At 45.1% G+C, this 26273-nt stretch overlaps 1 protein-coding gene across 3 annotated transcripts in view; it reads right to left on the bottom strand.

The window, feature by feature from the left end:
- Positions 1–25758, bottom strand: part of YTHDF3 (YTH N6-methyladenosine RNA binding protein F3) — a 57706-nt gene extending 31948 nt beyond the window's left edge. The window contains exons 1-4 of one of the 3 annotated variants that reach the window (XM_069731407.1): positions 25306–25758; positions 12832–12890; positions 7605–7690; positions 1056–2633 (exon numbers count right to left, since the gene is read on the bottom strand). In XM_069731407.1, the coding sequence (XP_069587508.1) occupies positions 1056–2633; positions 7605–7670 (1644 nt within the window). In that variant the 5' untranslated portion in view covers positions 7671–7690; positions 12832–12890; positions 25306–25758. The remainder of the gene's footprint in view (positions 1–1055; positions 2634–7604; positions 7691–12831; positions 12891–25305) is intronic. The other 2 variants (XM_069731406.1, XM_069731408.1) reach the window with 2 other exon arrangements.
- Positions 25759–26273: the final 515 nt, after the last annotated feature.

Raw genomic sequence — 26273 nt, 5'->3', positions numbered from 1 at the left:
GATATTTTAAGCTGCCTCAATGTTGAGATAGCTGTGCTACCAGCTTCATTTCAAAACACAAAAGAAGACCTCCTCTCCCTCCCAGCATCTGAGAAGTGTGTAAGGGGGCTGTCTTACTAGCTCATTTTAATAGCCAAGCCTGCCCCTTTCCCTGTCTGTGCATTAGCAGTGATGGTTTTTGGGGTGGCTGAGGCACTGAAATGTATCAGCCCCCTAAACACATTTCCCCTATAAAGGAGGTGTCAAAACAAAGCCAGAAGTGGGGCTTTTTTGCTGCGTTTTTTTCTATAGCCAAAAGCTGCTCTCTTGGCAGTAAAAATGGCCCGTTCAGAACACTCATTTTGCATAGTTTTTGAAGCATTTTTGGGGTGCAGATTACATGCTAGCTTTGACTATATCATAAATTCTTTAATAAAGATATTTTTGTTCACCAAAATTGTTAGTTGCATTTTTGAAGCCTTTTTTTTCTTACTTTCTCATTGCTTCCTATGGGCAAAAAACACTGCAAAACACTAAAAGATTGGACATCTTACATAGTTAAAAAAAAAAAAATCCACGATCCGGAGTTGTTGCAGGTTTGACGCTGCGTACATGTGTAAATCCGCAGCGGCCAGATGTGACAGCACAGTGGATGGGATTTGAAGAAATCCCATGTCCACTATGAATCCACAGATGCCTGCGGATCACCCGCGGAGACTGACATGAAGAGTATCTTTCCAGACCGCAGCATGTCAATGTCTCTTGCAGAGACGCTATTCACCTGCGTTCAATAGACGGCAGCGCTTTGGACGTAGCAAACATATGCTGCGTCCAAAGCGCTGCTAGCTCTGGATCGTGGCCACCCGACCTAAAAATGAGCAATTAATTTACATGAAAACCGCAGAATGAACATATAGGCTATAAGTACATTTGATTATTTTCACATTAAAATCCAATACAACAGATTCTTTTTCGAGCTGAACTCTATATTGTCACTTGAGGAAACACCAGTCTTAAAATGCGGAAACATTTGGACACGAAATTAAAAACACCCAAAAGAGCTGCCACATCCTTACCCTACGCATGGCTTCCTCCTCTTCTTGACGCTTCTCGTAATGTGCAAAGTCATCAAAGATAGAGGTTGTATGCTTGAAAGTCGCAATTATTTTAAGGACTTGCTTGGCTTTTTCTAGGGGTACCTCTTGAGTGTCCCTTGAGTTGGTAACAGGCTTATTATCGTTGTTTTCCAAACGAATGTGTCGCAGTTGATTATTAGGAACGTCTTTAACAAAGACCCATTTGACTTCGAACTTTCCCTTCCATTTGTCTTGCGACCAGACTCCAGCATAGGCATTATAGTCTACAACAGACTTCATCTCTGCCACACCACAAAAATGTCCACTCCCATTCACGCTGAAGAGTAAATAAAGTGGGCCTTTACCATTCAGGGACCGGTAAGCAGCATCCAAACGCTTATTGCCATGTTCAGTACTGCACCAGATTGAGTACTTGATAGAACGGTGAATATCGTCCTCAGAGTAGCTTTTGATTATAAACACGCGCCCATTTTTCAGACTCCAATCAAAGTCTTTGGGATTATAGTTGTTTATGGCCTTCAGTTTCTCCAGAACAGGGTGAACCTCAACACCAGGTGAGGAGCTAACAGGCACAACCCCTAAGCTAAAGTTCTCATTGCCAGACACATTGTTCTGATTGAATCCTATGCCCCTATTCCTAGGTGCCACCCAGCGATTCTGAAGCTGCTGCTGCACCTGGTGGCTCGGGGCCCCCTGCTGAGGTCCTAGTTGCTGCTGTGGCTGTTGCTGAAGCTGCTGTTGAGGCAGTTGGTTTTGCACCATGGGTAGAGGCTGAGTTAATGGCTGAGGCTGCTGAAGTACAGGCTGAGGAGGCATAACTGGCTGAGCAAGAGGGGCCTTTACCACGGCCCCCTTGTCGTCCCAAGTTCCAATATTGATGTTGTGTTTTATAGGCGGAGGAGGAACTGCAGAGTTACCAATACCCATATTGCCCTTGGGCTTAAGTTTCGGCTGAGGTTTTGCTGGCTTTCGAGCAATGGCAGCCCAAGAGGTTGGTTTGGGTGCAGAACTGCTAACGGGTGGCACGCTATTTGCGGCTATACTAGTCATTCCTACACTTGTCAAGGCTGATCCAACAGTTTTTGTTACAGCAGCAGTCATGTCCCCGCCAATTTTCAGTCCAGTCATTCCTTGCTCGATGCTGTTAATCCCTGGTACCTTGCTTAAAGTATCACTGCCAAAACCAGCTTGCCCATCCGCAATGGCTCTACCGAGAGAACTAGGTGGGTATCCGTAGCTGCTGCTATATGCAGAACTTTGAGTTGATTGTCCCTGAGATCCACTTGTCCCCCATGTGGAGAAGTCTGCATTCCCAGGAAAAAAGTTAAACCCATGCTGACTGAGGAAAGGAGGAGTGTTCCCCAAAGCGCCCGGCTGACCAAACACTCCATCTGGTATGTAGTGGTGTTCCCCATTGCTCATCTGTCCATACAAGTACGGCATTGGTGGGTCTCCTGCTGTAGACCATGCTGCCTCACCAAGAGAGTAAGGAAAGCCAATGGATGGAGCATAATAACTAGGCATGTAAGGGTCTGACATTGGTGGATAGCTATTACTCTGTAAGAAAACACAAAGAGGATTAGCCCCTGGAGATATAGATATTGTGGAAATAGGTTACATGGAAAATGGCTGCAAATCACAGAGTAAAGCATTTTCATCTAACAATAAAAATCTTGGCATTATTCTATGCACTTATACTGGGTAGTAAACTAGTCATGGACGGAAAGTAGTACAATCCTTACAGAATTTACACCACTTTTGTGACGTAAAGGATAGTGAATCGTTGGTCCACAGCCCTTTTGCTAGGCTGCACCCACTAACCAAAAAGTTAACAAAGCTGGTGTAAAAGCCCAAAGCCTCTACACTATTGTGTTGCTACTACAACCCCTGGCAAAAATCATGAAATCACTGGCCTTGGAGGATGTTCATTCAGTTGTTTAATTTTGTAGAAAAAAAGCAGATCACAGACATGGCACAAAACTAAAGTCATTTGAAATGGCAACTTTCTGGCTTTAAGAAACACTAAAAGAAATCAAGAACAAAACATGTAGTAGTCAGTAATGGTTACTTTTTTAACCAAGCATAAGGGAAAAATTATGGAAATTTTCATACCCATAACAAACACTGCATCAAATTAGATCTGCTCGTTAGTCTGCATCTAAAATGGAGTGATCACACCTTGGAGAGCTGTTGCACCATGTAGACTGACATGAATCATGGCTCCAACACAAGATGTCAGTTGAAACAAAGGAGAGGATTAACCAACCCTTAAAAGAGGGTAAATAATCACGCAATGTTGCAAAAGATGTTGGTTGTTCACAGTCAGCTGTGTCTAAAATATGGACCAAATACAAACAACATGGGAAGGTTGTTAAAGGCAAACATACTGGTAGCCCAAGGAAGACATCAAAGCGTCAAGACCGGAAACTTAAAGCAATATGTCTCCAAAACAGGAAATGTACAACAAAACAAATGAGGAACGAATGGGTGGAAACTGGAGTCAACGTCTGTGACAAAACTGTAAGAAAACGCCTAAAGGAAATGGGATGTACATACAGAAAAGCCAAGCGAAAGCCATCATTAACACCTAAACAGAAAAAAACAAGATTACAATGGGCTAAGGAAACGCAATCGTGGACTGTGGAAGAAAGTCATATTCAGTGATGAATCACAAATCTGCATTGGGCAAGGTGATGATGCTGGAACTTTTGTTTGGTGCCATTACAATGAGATTTATAAAGATGACTGCCTGAAGAGAACATGCAAAGTTCCACAGTCATTGAGGATATGGGGCTGCATGTCAGGTAAAGGCACTGGGGAGATGGCTGTCATTACATCTTCAATAAATGCACAAGTTTATGTTGATCAATTGAAAGGATGTTTGGGGATGATGAAATCATTTTTCACGATAATGCATCCTGCCATAGAGCAAAAACTTGGCAAACATTCCTTGAAAAAAGACACACAAGGTCAATGTCATGGCCTGCAAATAGTCTGGATCTCAATCTAATTGAAAATCTTTGGTGGAAGCTGAAGAAAATGGTCCATGACAAGGCTCCAACCTGCAAAGCTGATCTGGCAACAGCAATCAGAGAAAGTTGGAGCCAGATTGATGAAGAGTCCTGTGTGACACTCATTAAGTCCATGCCTCAGAGACTGCAAGCTGTAATAAAAGCCAGAGGTGGTGCAACAAAATACTAGTGAGGTTTTGGAGTGTTTTTTTGTTCGTTTTTCATGATTCCATAATTTTTTCCTCAGAATTGAGTGATTCCATAATCTTTGCCCTATGCTTGGTTAAAAAAATTAACCATTACCGACTACCACATTTTTTGTTCTTGATTTCTTTTAGTGTTTCTTGAAGCCAGAAAGTTGCCATTTGAAATGACTTTAGTTTTGTGCCATGTCTGTGATCTGCTTTTTTTCTTCAAAATTAAAACAACTGAATGAACATCCTCCAAGGCCGGTGATTAAATAATTTTTGTCAGGGGTTGTATACATGTTGTGCAAAAGTTGGCAGTGTTTTCTGGAATAAAATGCTTAAAAAAAAAAAAAGTAAGAAACCAAACGTAGGGCTGATCCCTTCCACAGAATCAGGCATTTCAGTCTACTTACACGTTTATTTTCCGGCATGCAATTAGGAAACGTCAGAATATAATTGAGGGCCAATCAATCATCCTGAGTATCGATGTTGTATAATATGACATACCGACTCCGGTCTACTATGTAAGGGGGGAATAAGCTAATTAACCACCCCTGATGCAATTTTCGATGTCCATTGATGGATACATCTGCTCTTGGTCTGCACATCGTCTTTAAGATTTCATGTGAAGTATTTGATGCTGAATATAAAATAAAATGGACGTAACATAACCTAGTGCCTCGTACTGCACGGGATAAATGTGCGCTCACCGAGGTCTAATAGACTGATTTCGGGTAGGCCGCGCTGCCACCAGATGGTTCCTTTCAGCTCAGTCATTAATTATTCATCGCATTTCAGAAGTCAACAGAAAGTACAATGGTTTTTCACACAAGTAAACAGTGAATGAACTCCTTGTTTGTCAGTAACTTGACACGCACATTTTTTACCTCTGTAACTAGCTGACAAGAAGGTGCAGCCTTGAATTTTACTAGCGCGTTGCTTCCTAATAAACCTGAGAATGTCATGATTGGAAAGTAAACATTCAAAACAAGGAAAACATTGGAGAAGCAGTCAGGAAGACTTTACTACTGAGACTAGTGCTATGGCTGTATGGGTCAGAGCACAATATAAGTTATGCCATTCTGTAGTAATCTGATGTGCCAGGGCTGACAAGTCAAGCTTAGAAGCATCACTGGTACCGTCACAACCAAACCAGTAGCTCCACTAGTAAAGACGTCCTGACAGATGCACATCAGAAGGGGTTGTCTGGTGAAGATAGCTGATCAATTACAGATCGGTGGGGGTCTAACCTCTGGGACCCGCACAGATTGGGAGAACTAGACCCTTCTCCCCGTTCGAATATATCAGCAGCACATGTTCTATTCATCATCTATGGGGCTGCGTGAAAAATCTGAGCACAGCGCTATGCAGCCCTATGAATGGAGTGACGGTCAAGAATGCTCTTTCGGTCAGTGCGGGTCCCAGTAGTTTGGCCCTCACGATCTATAGTTTGTCATCTGACAGCCCCTTTAATCGGTAAATAGACTGTAAAGCAAAAGAAAGCGGTGTTGTAGCCATAATGCCTATGGTGTGGGGTGGGGGAAAGAGTCTTCACTGCACCAGGAAGATTGGGCTTCCTAATATCCCAAGCTTCCAAACATGACCATATGCTAGAAGAATCTGTCAGCATTATTCTCCTTTAACAAATTAGCACACATATCTAATGTATAGCTGACTATAGCTTTTTGGGGTCTAAATTTGGCCATACATAGACCAAAGCTGGTGAAAATAGACAATTTAAATTACAAGCAATGTACCATCAGATGAAGTTTAACAATGAAAGTTCATTTTAGATAGTGACAAACTGTTATTATCTAAAAAGAAGTCAGCCTTGGTAAGAAAAAATAAAATAAAATAGTCATCCCGCAGTCGCTTGTTCACAACAGCTCTTTCTTTGACTAAATATTGCCCAGAAAGATCATTCATCCTTCTCCCGTTGTCACTGAACACATGCGGAAAGTTTGAAGGACAAACAATCAAGACTAAAAGGTCGGTGTCTCCTTTTGGTGAATGATCATTACGCTGACAAATCAAATGATCCTTCAAGGATTGCACAACCATCAACGTACGTCTACCTGTAGTGTAAGAGGACCACTGTCAGCCTGCCCTACACAATAAGGTCTCGATAAGATGTTGACTTAGTGATCATTTAATGGTGGTTCATTACCTGGACAACCTCGTTTTAAATGTAGTCTCCCTTGTGAAATAAAAACAACTACTCACATTCCGCACGTCTTCATGCCACTGGAGCCCTGCAGACAATCAGCGGATGCTTTTGAGCTATTAACCTTTCACTTCTACCACTTGTCCGAGGCTCGGCCAAAGGAAACGAGAGTGCAACACTGGTGCTGACTGGCTGCAGGGTTCACAGAATAACATCACGTGACCTCAAAAGACCGCTGCAGGAGGTAAATAATTTATTTTACAAGGGGAATTTATTTAAAAAGGCATTGTCGAGGAGGTAGGACAACCCCCTATGAAGGCGTTATTCACAACTTTGATTTATGTTTTCATTTGTGGCCAAGAACTAACTGGCAGGTTAGGTTTCTACCTACCAAGTCTGCCTGGAAATGATCTGTTGTGGCTCAGAACAATCACAGACCGTCCCGGCCAGAAAGTCTCCCGATTCTGATGACCTCCCGTTAATAGAGCAATTCGCTCTCTTCCGGTCTGCTCTGTCTACAGGGTGTCACTGCCAAGGTCATGCCGACTGACAGCCAGCTCCGCTGCCTGTGGGGAGTCGTGTGTCAATCGGCATGATGTCGGCAGTGACATCCCACTGATACAGAAGAAGGAGAGCTGCTCTACTGATGTGAAGTCAAAGGAAGCAGGAGAATATCTACCGAGTTAGGCCGGGCTCACATTTGCATTGAGGAGGGCTGCGGCTGGCTGTGTACCTCCTCCGTGAAGCTCCACCTACTTGTCTATGCGTCCTGCGTATTTATCTTTAACCTTGGATGTGCAGGGACATGCGTTGTATGCGGATGCGGTGATGTTACGTGTGCGGCGACCGCACGGAAACACATCTGCATACAATGCATGTCCCTGCGTACCCAATGTTAAAGATAGGTACGCAGGGAAACACAGGACGCATACAGAAGTAGGCGGAGCTTCACAGAGGAAGAGGGGAGGAAGTACGCTGCCATCCGCAGCCCTCCTGAACGCAAATGTGAACCTAGCCTTAGAACAGAGTCACTGGGCACAAAAAGTTATTGGCCAAAAAAAAAAAAAAAAAACACAAAGCCCTGGTTAACCCCTTTAACCTATTCCAAGCCCACTAGTGAGCAGCTCTATCATATTGCTCTTCATTATGCACTTCAGTCACTTACCTGATTCGTCTGGCTGGTTAGATATGGCTCAAAGTCATCATCGTTTACTGCATCTTTCTGATGCATTGAACCGTTCTGTACTGCAACTGAAGAGAAAACGTATTGTTAGGTCATGACGTAAGAACAGTCCCCACACACATCTATAATTCACTCTAAAGAACGGCACGACACGTAAACGTATTACCCGACAAAAAGCACCCTGGGCCAGACACAAGAAATGGAGTGTTCTGCTTTCTTGTGTGTCATTTCATTACACAAGTGGATGGAGACATTGTAACACATAGAAAATAAGAAGTGTCGGATCGATCAGTGTCGCCTGCAGAGTATCAGTGACTGCAGACCGTACACAGCAATAAATAGAGGCACAAAAGATAAATAGAGGAAGGGGTCCACTCATGTGGTCCCCATCACACCCTTTCAGCTCAGTCTTGGTGACCCAGCTAATCAGGGAGTTATATGTACCATTATGATCTTATTTTAGATTTGTAATTCTATTTTCTGGATACAATTCCCGAGGCAGCCATCTTGACTGAACTTTCCATTACTAGAGGACCGCCATATAAAACTTCTATAAAGAGTTTTCTAAGCATGCTCAGTGACCTGTGCAAAGGGCATTGTGCAGGAAGAGGGAGGAGGTGAGCTATGATCTACACAAAAGGTTTAACTGATGACTACGGAAAACAAAAATAAACACATCAAATACTTGATTTAAACAAGAAAAATAATTTTATGATGACATTTGTTTTCAGATTAAATAGAGGATCAAAATGTTTTATTTTCATTATCACTGGACCGCTCGTCAGTGACAACTTGCCAAATAAAGTGTATGAGGCCATTCCAAAACCACAGACATTTGTTTAAAGAGGAAAGAGGTTTCCAGCGACAGTGTGAGGAGGATAAAAATCCAAGTTTATTGATTCATTTTAAGATCGTGTAAATGTTCACCACGTCCAGCAGCTCATATCATAAACCTACGCGTCCCAGCTGTTAACAGCCTTACTCATGGACTCCTCCTATGACTCCGCTCACACTCAGATCGGAGTGTGCTGCTGCCTCCTGAGCTGCCACCTTCTAAGATGCTTGTTAAGCAATCAAAAACTCAGTATTCACGCCTCTAATTTCTGCAAAAAAAAAAAAAAATACAGCACCTACAACATGTTAGAAAAATGATCAAAAAGTTACTCTAAGGGCAAGTTCAAAGTTTTCGGTGACATGTGCAGCACTGATCCTGAACTCCAGCAGAAAATACGGTCCAGGCGTGCATTCACAAGGCTGCGGAGATCACATCCTGCTTTATCAGGGTCGGTACAGAGTTTGCTCTGCCATTTTAACCACTTTAGGACCAGGCACATTTTATTTCGTTTTGGCACTACTTCCGCATCCACATGCCTGAGCTCTTCTCTATTGTAAGATGCTGTAAGTTACGGTATACTTTTTGGTGATTGTGCGCCATTAGCATTTCTTGTGTACATACCAAATAGGTTGCTCTTTGATTTTACTTAAAAAAAAAAATGCAATATATTTCCCCCAAAAATAAAAATGTATTTTCTGATAGTGCTTGTAGTCTCTGTTCATCCTGTTCTTTCTCTATAGACATATGAGCGCTGCAGCCAATCATTAGCTGCAACGGCCATATGCCCGCAGAGTCAGAAAATAAGCAGAGGTCGGAGCGGTGGGGACCAGCAGGAGAGTACACATTATGATGAAGGTTTACTAACTAAAATGCCATGCACCAAATTCATTAAGGGTTTAAGACACTATTTGTGCCTCAATAGACTCTTCTAGAAAAGAGCCAAGAGATTATTGGTAAACTCCTAGGCAGACAAGTAGATTGGGATCTACTGGCTGATCCGACAGATCCTGAGTGGATCACAACCCCTGGGCAGAACACAGTACGGATTTCAGAGCTGGTTTTTCCATTGATAGGCTTTGCTGTTGCTTAAGTAAGGACTTCCAGTTAAAGTGGTGGCCTCATCAAAAGTAATATACAAAACTCAGAGGGTGTGAAAGTATAATTGGAATTTACATCAATTACAAGAAGTGCACCATTTTGTAAATGTAAGACATGATGGACACGTGCTCAGTAGCTTCCATGCAGCGCAGTGATCGGACAGCGAGGAGGCCGATACTATACAGTAATGGCAGATCTATTGCACCTGCAGCAACGGGAACATTAAGGCTATGTGCACACGTTCAGGATTTCTCGCAGAAAATTCCTGCGAAAAACCGGACATTTTCTGCAAGAAATCCGCAAGAAAACTGCATGCGTTTTTGCCGAGATTTTGACGCGTTTTGGCCGCGGTTTTTTCCGGACACTTCCCAATGCATTTTGTAGTGGGAAATCCGCAAAATTAATGAACATGCTGTGGTTTTTACCGCGATGCGTTTTTTTTTTCGCGGAAAAAAACGCATCATGTGCACAAAACATGCGGAATTCATTCTAGATGATGGGATGCTTATTGTATGCGGTTTTTTTGCGGTTTTATAGCGTTTTTATCGGGGGAAAAACCGCAATGTGTGCACAGAGCCTAAAGGGAACCTGTCACCCACAAAATCGAAGGCGAGATAAGGGGCTTCTCTACAGCATTTGTCAACAGGGCACACAAAATACGCCTGCGCCGGAGCCGCAGCGTGAAGACAAGAAGAGGACGTCATCGTAAGAAGATGGGAGGCGCCGGACCACGACGCCCATCGGATCGGACCGCCCACTTAAGTATAATCTAACCTCTTTTTCTCATCTTTCAGGTTTCATCGGGGGCTTTTCTACAGCATTCCAGAATGCTGTAGATAAGCCCCCGATGCCGGTGGGCTTAGCTCACCTTCGATTTTGGGAGTGACAGGTTCCCTTTCACAAGCGGGGAGGCAAGAGACGGTATAGATAGACATAGATGAGGTTGGAGATAGGACACTATTCTGTGGGATAGCTGGGGCTGTATGTCAGGGACTATGTTCTATGACTGTCTGGGGAGATATATTGTAGCACAGGATTTAACAGAAAATGACTGCAGGTCCCTCATGGTCACATAGGACAAGACACTGCCCCCACACAAGGAGGGAAGAAATCAGAATTGCAGAAGAGTGAACGTTTTGGCAGTCACTGAAGGACAGTGTGCTTTCTTATTGCTATGGTTATAGTAATAATGTGGATCACTATGGGTGGATTTACTTTTCTGCTTAGATCTGTGCTTTTGATGACTTCAGACAAGAATCACGCATCACCAGTGAGAGGATCTGAAAGTCGGTAAATCTGATTTTTCGCTCGTCTGTCTTGCGTGCACCACGGCCTTTTTACTTTAAATCTGGGTGCACATCGCATGTCTAGATTTACTTACAATTTTGTTCCACCTTGCAGCATCATTATTTTTTTATATTTGCACCAGTGAATTGAGGAATGCACAATTGCAATTCAAGCAAGACTTTCTGGGGCCAGGGTTGCCGTTTAGCAGTGTGGTTTCTGTTCATTGTTACTTTTATTTGCTTGTAACATCACCACTATGGGCCTATGCAATTAGCAGGTTACTATGTGTCTACGGAGATCTTTGTTCACACCATGGTGAAGGAGTTGGAGAAAAGCTCAAGTAGAGATGAAACAATATCCCGGGACGGCGGCATGCTTTATAATGGCAATACAAGATATGATTACTGGTCTTTCCCTTTAATGGTTTGTGGCTGCACAAAGGCACTTACTAGGACAAGCTACAAGAATGCCTCATAGGTTAGCACATGTCCAGGATATTATAAAGCTCTCCAGGACCGTCTCCACAGTAAAACCAGCACTCGATGGGACAATCGATAACTACAAGGGGTCTCGTCACTTATAGTGCAGAGATCAGGATTTAAAACAGCACTAAAGGCGTAAAAGGGTATTCCCATCTCAAACATCCTAACCCAATATATAGTAGGTGTAATAATAATAGCAAATACCTCCAATTAGAAATGTAGTATAGTTCTTCTGATTTACTATGTAGCTTACCCCATGTGCAGTAACTTAGGTATCCATGGTTACAACCACCAAGAACTGTTTAACTGTCACTAAGTGACCATAAACATGGATACCTAAATTACTGCAATGCCCTGCACATGGGGTAAGCAACATAGCAAATCAGAAGGAGAGAAGGACTTGGGGATCCTAGTTAATGATAAACTTACCTGGAGCAGCCAGTGCCAGGCAGCAGCTGCCAAGGCAAACAGGATCATGGGGTGCATTAAAAGAGGTCTGGATACACATGATGAGAGCATTATACTGCCTCTGTACAAATCCCTAGTTAGACCGCACATGGAGTACTGTGTCCAGTTTTGGGCACCGGTGCTCAGGAAGGATATAATGGAACTAGAGAGAGTACAAAGGAGGGCAACAAAATTAATAAAGGGGATGGGAGAACTACAATACCCAGATAGATTAGCGAAATTAGGATTATTTAGTCTAGAAAAAAGACGACTGAGGGGCGATCTAATAACCATGTATAAGTATATAAGGGGACAATACAAATATCTCGCTGAGGATCTGTTTATACCAAAGGAAGGTGACGGGCACAAGGGGGCATTCTTTGCGTCTGGAGGAGAGAAGGTTTTTCCACCAACATAGAAGAGGATTCTTTACTGTTAGGGCAGTGAGAATCTGGAATTGCTTGCCTGAGGAGGTGGTGATGGCGAACTCAGTCGAGGGGTTCAAGAGAGGCCTGGATGTCTTCCTGGAGCAGAACAATATTGTATCATACAATTATTAGGTTCTGTAGAAGGACGTAGATCTGGGGATTTATTATGATGGAATATAGGCTGAACTGGATGGACAAATGTCTTTTTTCGGCCTTACTAACTATGTTACTATGTTACTAGAAGAACTACACTACATTTCTAATTGGAGGTATTTGCTAATATTAATATTACACACACTACATATTGGGACAGGATCTTGGAGATGGGAATACCCATTTAATAGCCCCTTAACCAGGACCAGAGCTTTATCTCTTCCCAGAAAGAGCAGAGACGTATATTACATATGATCCTCTGGATGTACCGAGACCAAAAAGAACACTCATCATTGTGCAGGAGCTGCCTACAGAGGACATTTCTGCAAGCGCCTACTTATTTTAGGTTATTTCTCGAATAGAAACATAAAACATCCTTACAAGAATTATCATAAAAGGTAATAATTGTAGGGAGAAAGGCAAAAACACAGGATGTAATACACACAGGAATGTTTGTAGAATAGAGAAAAAGCCCTTACCTTTGTTTCCCTGTCCTTTAGGTCTCTGCAACAACGTGGAAAAAGAAAGAAAAAGGTCACTGGAATTAAATACATAGAAAACTCTTTAGAAGTTAGAATAACAGACACACCTATTCTTCAAAGCATCTCTAAAAGACATCATGTCTAACAATCCTTACCCCGGCCCATAGTAGAGAAACGGGTAGGAAATCGGTCAGCACAACAGCAAATACAGAAATGGCTACACAACATAAGATGTGAGATCCTGAACATCATGCACAAAGCCCAGCAACAGCACCATGAAGGGTATATTCACACCGGCGTCACAGCTCCAGAACAAGTGCTTGAGAGGTTAATGGACTCATAATACAACTCATTAGGTTTCTTCCGGTTTATCAGGTCGAGTGGCTCCGTACAGAGCATTATACTACAAAGAGGAAAACCTGATGGGGCCGGTTACAAATGTAAACAGAGCCTTAAAGGGAATCTGTCACCAGGTTATTGCAACATAATCCGAGAGCAGCATGATGTAGGGGCAGAGACCCTGAATCCAGCAATGCATCACTTACTAGGCTGCTTAGTGTAGTTTTGATAAAAACTCTTATCAGCAGATCATCATTAGAAGACTAGTAACCCTGCAGCAATTCAGCCTCCATATTAATGAGCTTTGTATAACCCCAAAACCACCAATGATTGGCAGATCTCTGTATACTGTGCATAGGCAGAATGCTGCCAATCAGTGGTGTTGGGGCCTATACAAAAAGGAGAACATTCAGGGTATGTCCCCACGGTCAGTAAACGCTGTGGGGTAAACGCTGCATGCATCCGCAGTGTCCACATGCTACAGTATAGTTTATGGGATTTCAAGAAATACCATCTCCACTGTGTATGCACCGGCACTTGCGGCTTCCCTGTGGAGATGGACATGCGGCACGTCTTTCCAGACTGCAGCATGTCTATTTATCTTGTGGAGACGCTCAGTCTCCGTAAGACCAATATCACCAGTACAATGTATTGGACGCGGTGACTCCGCACGGTTCAATGAACCAATGCTTTGGACGGAGCGGACATGTGCTGTGTCCAAAGCGCTGCCGATTACTGACCTTGGGGACGTAGCCTCAGAAAAGCGCTAGATCTACAGCTGATATCAGTTTGATGAAATCACAGTTGTATCAAGCAGCCCAGTAAGTGACACTGCTGAAATCAAGGTCTTTGCCCCTACATCATACAGCTCAGCTGGGGTTGCAAAAACCCAATGGCAGATTCCCATTGAGGAGGACTTGTTCGTTCTCCTGATATTTCCAGTCGGATTTACTTTTGGATTCTACTCAATTTCTCATAACGGACAAATCGGATTTCTACATTAAAAAGTAGCATTTTTATTGGCGCCCTTACAGCCATACCACTAATTCCATATGCAACTTCAGAGCACCAGTGTTACACGCCGGGGCCCTTTATGCTGTTCTCCAATGGGTGTATTTGTGATACACATTTTATAGATGTATAAAGATTGCTAAAAATTTACATTTACACCTAATAACCAGCCTGGACAAACCTTAACAGCTCTAAAAAATTGTCCTTTGCTACCAGGTTCGTACATTTCAAGAGCAACTGATGCAACTGGGAATGTGTTAGTCCGACCTTACACAAACATCAGGAGATAGAAGTCATGGGTTTTAAGTCATCACTTACAGCCATAAACATGAGGCTTCATATCTATGATTAATCGTCCTGGCTGGCATAGTAGTCACACAGAACATCCACGCAGGATGCAGCCAGCATTTCATTTTGCATCAATATTCCCCAAAACCTTAAAGAAACACTAGTTTATTTTTTTTCACCGCTAGAGTGGTGCTTTAAACACTCTGCCCCTGGTCATATACTCACCCTCCAGCATCTTCACCAGTGTCGCCGCTTCGGTCCCAGGGCGCCATCTTGTGAACTCAGAAGGTACTTCACGAGTCTATGTGAGGCAGAACGAGGCTCAGACTGACTCTGATCAATGACCTCCAGCTCCTCCAGGTCACAAACTGCAGGAGACAGACCGGAGAGGCGGCGAAAAACAGATGAAAATGCTGGAAGGTGATTATCGGACAGGGGACTTGGATTTTAAGCACCACTCCAGCGGTGGGAAAAAAAAACCTGGAGTGGTGCTTTACGTGGAACCTACAAAGAACCTAAAAGCTTTGGACACATGCTTTGCAAAAACAGAGGCAAAATACTAACCTGAATACTCAAAGTGGCTTTAAAAATTAATTTCACGTCTAAGGTAAATCAGGCCAAAAAAAAGTGATTCCTCGTATGAGGCTTATGGTGGAAGCACCAAGTTTCCTGATTGTCATGGCAATATACCGTACCAGTATGTGCACACGTTAAGTATTTGCAGCAGGCATCTCCAAAATGCTGCATTTCTACTCTACCAGCAAAGTACAGTAAATGAAATCTCATGCCCATGTTGCTTATTTTTCCCTTGAAAACTTGTAGTTTCATATATGCAGCAAATAATATTTTTCACCCATTCAAATGAATAGGGGAAAAAAAAATGCATGCAAAAAGCATATATAAAATGTGCGGATTTTTTGCAGCTTTTTCCTCCCAAGAGATGCCTTTTGGTACAGAAATGTCTGTAGCAAATACTCAGCGTGTGCACATACCGATTCCACAATGAGCATTTGGTGAGTTTTTGATGTTGCAGATTTCTTTATTTTTGTCACTTCCTGGTACTCGGCTTTGACAAACCTTTATTGATGCAGCCATGCTGGAATTACATGTGTGGAGGCGCCAGATCATGGACCCTCACCGCCATTCTCTTTTGAGGTCTCTATAGCTGGTTAGAATACAAGTAAAGCTGGAAATCCCCAGATGCCAGTGGCACTCGTTATTAACCTGACACTTGCCACTAATTGTGTAATCCTACTGCTCTGCCCACGTCATTTATTTCCTGCAGCGAAGCGGCCACAGACATGGAATAATTACCGACAGCTAAATACAACCTGTTAATTAACATCACTCATCTCAAATAGGCGCTAGGTGTAAAATCATTGTGGGGATCCACACCAATCACCAGAATGGGGAACTTAGGACCCTCACTCTCCGCTGGACCAAATGCTCAATTCTGGCAATGAGGGGCCCACAAAATGGACCAGTGATCATTTCTTTGTAGACTGGAATACACTTTATTTTAACTACGGTACATGGACCTTCCCTAGCATGGGGTCAAACAACATTTTGACTGCATGGTGAGATTATGTGTTCTTTGCATTTACTCTTATAAAATCCTGATCTGACTAGACACACTGCTGTTAAAATAAAATGCCATCTTCATACATTTCCATCCTAAAGGCAAGCTAATGAAGAAGGTCTTCATTCCTAATATAAGCCACGCTTTACAAATATTGACAAATAAAAATATTTAAAAAAAAGAGAAAAAAAAGTTCAAACCCCAATTACAATTTGTGTGAAGCATTATTGAAGGCCCCCAATTAGTCACATGTTTAGTGTGTGTCCCAGACTTTGTCTAATTCAGTGGTCAAAACCAGGGGTGTCAAACTGCATTCCTCGAGGGCTGCAAACAGGTCATGTTTTCAGGATTTGCTTGTACTGCACAGGTGATAATTTAATCACCTACACAAATAATGAGTTGCTGATTAAATTATCACCTGTGCAGTACAAGGAAATCCTGAAAACATGACCTGTTTGCAGCCCTCGAGGAATGGAGTTTGACACCCCTGGTCAAAACAGTTTGGTAACAAGTAAGATTTCCTCTAGAAAAACATGCAGGTGACTCTGCCCAGAACTGTACGGATTTCAGATTATAGAGCAGGGGTCTCGAACTCGGCTGAGTAAATGGGCCGCACATAGAAAAAAAAGTTCAATTTGGGGGGCCGCCTTCTTTGCAGGACAATTACCTTCTTTTTTTTTCTATACATCTTTTCATTATTTCTGGCAGGTCTATTTTTTTTTTTAAATTGGATTCATCGTATGAGTTATAGCTGTTTTATAGCTTGGGTTGTTATGGGTGTGGCAATAATAAACATGCACATTTTTGTTTAGTTTAAATATAAAACAGTGTTTTTAGTGGTAAAACTTTTCATACTTTATTTTGAACATCTTTTTATTTTATTTTTTACAATTTGCTTCCCCAATTAGCAACATACAGTAATATTGAATATAATTATAGAAATATAGTAATTCTGGTACCCATCCCGGTCCCCTTCTTGTAGCAATGCGCCCAATCCCGGTCCCCTTCTTGTAGCAATGCGCCCCATCCCGGTCCCCTTCTTGTAGCAATGCGCCCCATCCCGGTCTCCTTCTTGTAGCAATGCGCCCCATCCCGGTCCCCTTCTTGTAGCAAAGCGCCCCATACCGGTCCCCTTCTTGTAGCAATGCGCCCCATCCCGGTCCCCTTCTTGTAGCAATGCGCCCCATCCCGGTCCCCTTCTTGTAGCAATGCGCCCCATCCCGGTCCCCTTCTTGTAGCAATGCGCCCCATCCCGGTCTCCTTCTTGTAGCAATGCGCCCCATCCCGGTCCCCTTCTTGTAGCAAAGCGCCCCATACCGGTCCCCTTCTTGTAGCAATGCGCCCCATCCCGGTCCCCTTCTTGTAGCAATGCGCCCAATCCCGGTCCCCTTCTTGTAGCAATGCGCCCCATCCCGGTCCCCTTCTTGTAGCAATGCGCCCCATCCCGGTCCCCTTCTTGTAGCAATGCGCCCCATCCCGGTCCCCTTCTTGTAGCAATGCGCCCCATCCCGGTCCCCTTCTTGTAGCAATGCGCCCCATCCCGGTCCCCTTCTTGTAGCAATGCGCCCCATCCCGGTCCCCTTCTTGTAGCAATGCGCCCCATCCCGGTCCCCTTCTTGTAGCAATGCGCCCCATCCCGGTCCCCTTCTTGTAGCAATGCGCCCCATCCCGGTCCCCTTCTTGTAGCAATGCGCCCCATCCCGGTCCCCTTCTTGTAGCAATGCGCCCCATCCCGGTCCCCTTCTTGTAGCAATGCGCCCCATCCCGATCCCCTTCTTGTAGCAATGCGCCCCATCCCGGTCCCCTTCTTGTAGCAATGCGCCCCATCCCGGTCCCCTTCTTGTAGCAATGCGCCCCATCCAGGTCCCCTTCTTGTAGCAATGCGCCCCATCCAGGTCCCCTTCTTGTAGCAATGCGTCCCATCCAGGTCCCCTTCTTGTAGCAATGCGTCCCATCCAGGTCCCCTTCTTGTAGCAATGCGCCCCATCCCAGTCCCCTTCTTGTAGCAATGCGCCCCATCCCGGTCCCCTTCTTGTAGCAATGCGTCCCATCCCGGTCCCCTTCTTGTAGCAATGCGTCCCATCCCGGTCCCCTTCTTGTAGCAATGCGCCCCATCCCGGTCCCCTTCTTGTAGCAATGCGCCCCATCCCGGTCCCCTTCTTGTAGCAATGCGCCCCATCCCGGTCCCCTTCTTGTAGCAATGCGCCCCATCCCGGTCCCATTCTTGTAGCAATGCGCCCCATCCCGATCCCCTTCTTGTAGCAATGCGCCCCATCCCGGTCCCCTTCTTGTAGCAATGCGCCCCATCCCGGTCCCCTTCTTGTAGCAATGCGCCCCATCCAGGTCCCCTTCTTGTAGCAATGCGTCCCATCCAGGTCCCCTTCTTGTAGCAATGCGTCCCATCCAGGTCCCCTTCTTGTAGCAATGCGTCCCATCCAGGTCCCCTTCTTGTAGCAATGCGTCCCATCCAGGTCCCCTTCTTGTAGCAATGCGCCCCATCCAGGTCCCCCTCTTGTAGCAATGCGCCCCATCCAGGTCCCCCTCTTGTAGCAATGCGCCCCATCCCGGTCCCCCTCTTGTAGCAATGCGTCCCATCCCGGTCCCCTTCTTGTAGCAATGCGTCCCATCCCGGTCCCCTTCTTGTAGCAATGCGTCCCATCCCGGTCCCCTTCTTGTAGCAATGCGCCCCATCCCGGTCCCCTTCTTGTAGCAATGCGCCCCATCCCGGTCCCCTTCTTGTAGCAATGCGTCCCATCCCGGTCCCCTTCTTGTAGCAATGCGCCCCATCCCGGTCCCCTTCTTGTAGCAATGCGCCCCATCCCGGTCCCCTTCTTGTAACAATGCGTCCCATCCAGGTCCCCTTCTTGTAGCAATGCGTCCCATCCAGGTCCCCTTCTTGTAGCAATGCGCCCCATCCAGGTCCCCTTCTTGTAGCAATGCGCCCCATCCCGGTCCCCTTCTTGTAGCAATGCGCCCCATCCCGGTCCCCTTCTTGTAGCAATGTGCCCCATCCCGGTCCCCATATCATAGCAATGTGCCCTATCCCGGTCCCCATATTGTAGCAATATACCCCATCCCAGACCCCTTATTGTAGCAATGTGCTCCATCTTTTAGCAATGTACCCCATTCTGGTGCCCATCTTGTAATAATGTCGCCATACCGGGTAATCAGAGGCCAAAAGTTCATATCGGTATGCTGGCGCATGGCAGTAACATCATATGCCAGAACGCCAATATCAGAGATTGGCATCTGGCCTCTGATTGGCCAGCGGCTGGCATTGGTATTGCTGTGTAGAGAGCTCGTCTCTGCACATCAATATATTTCAATTCAATGTACGTCTGAGGTTGCACATTCGCCGAAATTGGAGGACCCCCGTATCGGGCCGCGATAGTCAAGGGGTCTATGGTGCCTGCAGGCCACATGCAGTCCGCTTGTTTGAGACCCCTGCTGTAGAGTCTGAGATCAAAATGATGCATAAAAATAAAGAGGAATCTCCTGTGAAATGAGAATTCAACTGAATATGATCCCAAAAATATTGAATTACAATCTAATACCCTATTCTCTTTATTAATTATTCTTAATGCTTTATTCTGATGAGGTCAACTAGACTGGAAGAGATCTCTGCAGAAAAATGGAAGGTTCATCAAACTAAGATTTAAAGGGACACTGTCACCTGGATTTGGAGGGAACAATCTTCAGCCATGGAGGCGGGGTATTGGGGTTTTTAATTCACCCTTTCCTTACCCGCTGGCTGCATGCTCGCTGCAATATTTGATTGAAGTTCATTCTCTGTCCTCTATAGTACACGCCTGTGCAAGGCAAGATTGCCTTGTGCAGGCGTGTACTACGGAGGACAGAGAATGAACTTCAATCCAATATTGCAGCCAGCATGCAGCCAGTGGGTAACAAAAGGGTGAATTAAAAACCCCAAAACCCCGCCTCCATGGCTGAAGATTGTTCCCTCCAAATTCAGGTGACAGTGTCCCTTTAAAAAAAAAAAAAAAGAGTTGTACCAAGATTGGAAGTTATCGGCTTTCCACGGGATATGGGATAACAGCTGCACCCCACTGTTCCTGAGGTTCAGAAAAGCCCTGGATGAATTGAGAAGGGGGTTGATTAATCATTCATTCTTTCTGGGAGTGCCGGTGACCATCTGAATGCTGTGTTCAGCTAGCTCTGGAGGTCACAGAGAATGGATGGAGCAGAGGTGTGCACGATTGATCACCGCTCTATTCAAACAGAGCCCTTTAAAGCCTTGATTCTCAGGATCGGTGGTGATCCCAGCATTTAGGATGATATTTCTTGGATAGAGAATAAACTGCCAAACTTGGTACAAACCCCTTTAAGTGGGGGTCCGTGCCACATCACTCCTAGCAGTCACTATTAAAAAAGGGCCTCCAACAAGCAATTAAAGTGCTACTCCACTTTTACAGAGTGCTATTGCTTGTATTACGAAAAGTTCTACATTTTTCCAATAGGAATTTTGGCTTTTCTATTCATGTTGAATGAGTACAAAAAAAAAAGCTTGTAACACCAAGCAACATTTGGATTTTACTGCATATTAAAAATAATCTTTGTTCAAAAGGAGAAGGATTTTTATTCCTATAAGTTAATATTTGCTGCTGCGACTACCAGGCGCCTCAGTAATCTCAGCCGTGCTCTTAGCCAAGGAGCGCAGCACTTACAAGCTATTTGTTACAGAGATTGCATTAGCAGGCGTGTACTACGGAGGACAGAGAATGAACTTCAATCCAATATTGCGGCCAGCATGCAGCCAGCGGGTAAGGAAAGGGTGACTCAAACACCCGAAAACCCCGCCCCTATGGCTGAAGATTGTCCCTTGAATTTGGAGGGAACAGAGTCCCTTTAAGGAGACAGGTTCCCTTTAAAAGGAATCTGTTCACAATGGTTTTTGCCATCCCATCTAAGATCAGCACACTGTAGAGGCAAAGACCCTGATTCCAGTATTTATTTTACTTGCTTAGGCTACTTTCACACATCAGGTTTTTGCATCAGGCACAATCCGGCGAATGTTGAAAAAATGGATCCAGCGCAGGTTGTGAAAAACTGATGCGACGGATCTTTTTTTGACTAGCACATCCAGATAACTGGATAAAAAAAAATTTGGCGCATGCTCAGTTTAAAAAAACGGAATCTGGCATTTTCCGGATACGGCACCTTCCGGCTCCCATAGGCTTCCATTCTAGCAAACAGCTGGAAGCGCCGGATCCGGCGCTTCTGGCTTTTTTGCTGGAGACAAAAAAACGTTGCTATGGACGGAAATGGCAGATTTGCCGGATCCGGCGAAAACCGGATGAAACGCAATGTCGTCCGGCGTAATACAGCACTAATACAAGTATATGGGGAAAAAAACGGATCCGGCGGCAACATTCAGTGGATCCAGATTTTTGAAATTTAGCCGGATTGAGCCCAACAGCGAAAACCTGAAAGTAGCCTTATATATCACCATTCACAGCGCTTTACATAATCGCTGTCCCCATTGGGGCTCACAATCTAAATTCCTTTATCATTAGGTCTTTGGCGTGAGGGAGGAATCCAGAGAACCCAGAAGATACCCAAGCAAACATGGGCTACTTTCACACTAGCGTCGTACGACGCATGTCGCAATGCGACGTACCGACACATACTGTGAAAGCGCCGCACAACGGGGGCAGCGGATGCAGTTTTTCAACGCATCCGCTGCCCCATTCTGAGCTGCGGGGAGGAGGGGGCGGAGTTCCGGCCGCGCATGCGCAGTCAGAAATGGCAGACACGACGCACCAAAAAACGTTACATGCAACTTTTTTTGGTTTTGATGGTCCGACGCAACATGACGCAACTGTCACACGACAGTTGCGACGTGTGGCAAAGCGGCGCAAATGTTAGTCTGTGGAGAAAAAACGCATCCTGCAAGCAATTTTGCAGGATGCGTTTTTTCCCCAAAACGACGTATTGCGACGTGCGTCGTGCGACGCTAGTGTGAAAGTAGCCTTACTGGGCTGCGTGTGGGATTTTTTTTTATAAAATCAGTTTTACCTACCACAGATCCGCCAGTTCCCTGAACGATGATCTATGTATAACCCTGCCCACACCACTGATTGTACACTCTGCATAGACAGAAAGCAGCCAGTGTTTTACAGAGCTGATGAATATAAAGAAATATCTGGCAGAATCTTCAGTAATTTTATGGTGACAAAATACGGTAGATGTTTTAGCAACAAATATCAACATTACAGAGAAGCCCAGTAAGTTAATTCACAGGAATCAGGGTCTCTTTCTCTACATTATGCCACTCTCAGATAAAACCTGGTGATAGGAGAGCTTACTGGATGAGCAGCTACAGGGAGAAAATGAAGCTCTACTCCCTGTAGCTGCTCTATTCCCTGGAGCTGCTCTCCTCCAGTCATCGGGGCGCTGCAGGGAGCGACTGTGGTCACCACTCACTATACACAGAGCGCTGTAATCACTCCAACACACACATGGCAGCTGCTGTGAGAACACGCTGCAGAGAAGACTGCCAGTGTGCCGGAGAGGTTACACCGCTGTGAGCGGCTGCAGGGAGAATAAAACTTCATTTTCTCACAGTAACCGCTGCTCCAATAAGACGGTCTAGCATGATTTGAGGTAAATGGAGTTTGTGGATGTGACATGATCTTTAGAAGTAGCCGTCTGCTCTTCTGACAGGTCTGGTAGAAAATCGTATTCTCCAATATTACAATTCAGGAGAATCTCTCTCCTTAGAACAACGCAGCGTGTGTGGGGATCACTGGAAGGAAGCAAACATATTTGTGACACCACGGAGGTGACGTCTTCCTCAGAGTATGGATTACACACGTGTAACAGTTTATGATTACACACGTACAAAAACAACCTCCCAGTGAATGGTTAATATGGCACGCACTGACCATTGTGACGTGTAGTGTGACTGGCACCACATTGGGGACCGGCGGAGGTGCAGATGAGGAGAATAGTAGCTGATCAACATATGTACATACAAGTGATGGCAAGAATGATGGCCAGCTCCACACTGCAGACAGACGGCAGTGCAACTCACGCATGCACACGCAGACAGACAGCGGTGCCTTTCACACACACACCCGTCATACACAGCAGAGGGGTGCACTTAGACAACGGCAAGGTTCACGGGCACACCCACCATACATATATACAGACATAACACATGCACACCCACTAAAATATAATATATATACACACCGTGCACGATGCACAGACAGCACGGATGCGGTTCACAATCACACACCAATTATTTGTGTACAAACAGATATTGTGCACGACACACACACCCATCATGTGCAAACACAGACATTACACACACAGCAGCGAGCACACACCCCATACAGACAGCAGTGCACACACACATTCACACCAAAGTGTGCACACACCATATACACACCATACATCCACCCAGCAGTGCGTGCACACACCACACAGAAGTGCGCACACACCACATACACACATCCCCACAACAGTGAGGCACGCACACACGCACCATACATACATGCAGCAGTGGGTACACACATTATATACAAACATCCCCACAGCAGTGCGGTGTATGCAGAGACAGCAGCGAGCACACACATCATGCACACAGCAGTGCACACACAGCGGTACACACACACACACAGCGGTACACACACACACACACATCATACACACAGCAGTGCACACACACACACAGCAGTACACACACACACAGCAGTACACACACACACACATCATACACAGAATTACACACACATCATACAGCAGTACACACATCATACACACACATCATACACACACATCATATACAGCATTACACACACACGCATCATGCACACACATACACGCATTACACACACACATCATACAGTACACACACATCATATACACACCACACACGCATCATACAGCAGTACACACACATCATATACACACCACACACACACACATCATATACACATCATACACACATGCACACACGCATCATACACACATGCACACACGCATCATATACAGCATTACACACACGCATCATACAGCAGTACACACGCATCATACAGCAGTACACACGCATCATACAGCAGTACACACGCATCATACAGCAGTACACACGCATCATACAGCAGTACACACGCATCATACAGCAGTACACACGCATCATACAGCAGTACACACGCATCATACAGCAGTACACACGCATCATACAGCAGTACACACGCATCATACAGCAGTACACACGCATCATACAGCAGTACACACGCATCATACAGCAGTACACACGCATCATACATCATACATCATACACACACACACATCATACACACACACACACACACATCATACACACACACACACATCATACACACACATCATATACACACATCATATACACACATCATATACACACACATCATATACACACACATCATATACACACCACACACACATCATATATACACACCACACACACATCATATATACACACCACACACACATCATATATACACACATCATATATACATCATAAACACATACCATACACAGCAGTATAAACACCATATGCACACACATCATGCACACACACATCATATACAGCATTACACACGCATCATGCACATACAGCAGTACACACACATCATATACACACCACACACACATCATACACACACATCCCATACATAGCAGTATAAACACCATATACACACACATCATATACACACATCATACACAGCAGTATAAACACCATATGCACACACATCATATACACACATCATATACACACACATCATACACACCATATGCACACACATCATATACACACACATCATACACAGCAGTATAAACACCATATACACATCATATATACACACACATCATATACACACACATCATACACACATCACATATATACACACATCATACACAGCAGTATAAACACCATATGCACACACATCATGCACACACACATCATATACAGCATTACACACGAATCATGCACATACAGCAGTACACACACATCATATACACACCACACACACATCATACACACACATCATACATAGCAGTATAAACACCATATACACACACATCATATACACACATCATACACAGCAGTATAAACACCATATGCACACACATCATATATACACACACATCATATACAGCAGTATAAACACCATATGCACACACATCATGCACACACAGTACACACCCACATGATCGCGGCGCTCGCGGGCCTCCTCTTCTGTTACCTGATCCACGCTGGTCGCAGACATTCTCCTGTGGAGCCAGAGATGATGGAGCCGCCGTGTGATCCCTCCCTGTAATGTCTGCCGTGTACAGTGCGGGCCGGGCGTGGACTACAGGCCTCGGGGGCGAGCTACAGCATGTACGGACACACACAGACGTGTACACATCAGCGGCGCCCTGGCCATACACACATTCGTGTCCCCGGGATCGTACAGCGCTGCCAGGCGCAGCTACAGAGTAACGTATATGTGTGTGCACACCTACAGCACACTAATGTGGGGACACAGGGAGCGGTGGGGACCGCGGCGGCCTCCTCTCTTTGGCGCTCCTCGCCCCCCGGCTCTGACTCTCGCTCTGGCCGAGCTCTCTCTTCTCCACAATGGCGGACGAGGCCTCGCACTCTCACTTCCTCTCCGGAGCTCCCTGACCTTCCGCCGTGACGTCAATCCAGAACCACTTCCCTGTCATGTGACCGGCGACGTGGGCGTGGCCCTGCTGCAGGACTCAGGAGCACGTGACCGGTCGGCGCTCCGAGCTCCGCGTGTGGCAGACACTGTCGTGTGATGATAGCTGGTGGTGACAGGCAGGAGGCGGCCGGGGACGGGTCTGACCACAGTCGCGACAGCAGTCGTGACCCCACTGCACTCTGTCAGTTTTCTGCACTCTGTCAGTTGTCTGCACTCTGTCAGTTGTCTGCACTCTGTCAGTTGTCTGCACTCTGTCAGTTGTCTGCACTCTGTCAGTTTTCTGCACTCTTGTCAGTTTTCTGCACTCTGTCAGTTGTCTGCACTCTGTCAGTTTTCTGCACTCTGTCAGTTGTCTGCACTCTGTCAGTTTTCTGCACTCTGTCAGTTTTCTGCACTCTGTCAGTTGTCTGCACTCTGTCAGTTTTCTGCACTCTGTCAGTTGTCTGCACTCTGTCAGTTGTCTGCACTCTGTCAGTTTTCTGCACTCTTGTCAGTTTTCTGCA

Source organism: Ranitomeya imitator, chromosome 6 (genome assembly GCF_032444005.1).
Source record: "Ranitomeya imitator isolate aRanImi1 chromosome 6, aRanImi1.pri, whole genome shotgun sequence".
In the NCBI taxonomy this organism is placed as follows: Eukaryota; Metazoa; Chordata; class Amphibia; order Anura; family Dendrobatidae; genus Ranitomeya; species Ranitomeya imitator.
This window is presented reverse-complemented; position numbering and strand designations above follow the sequence as displayed.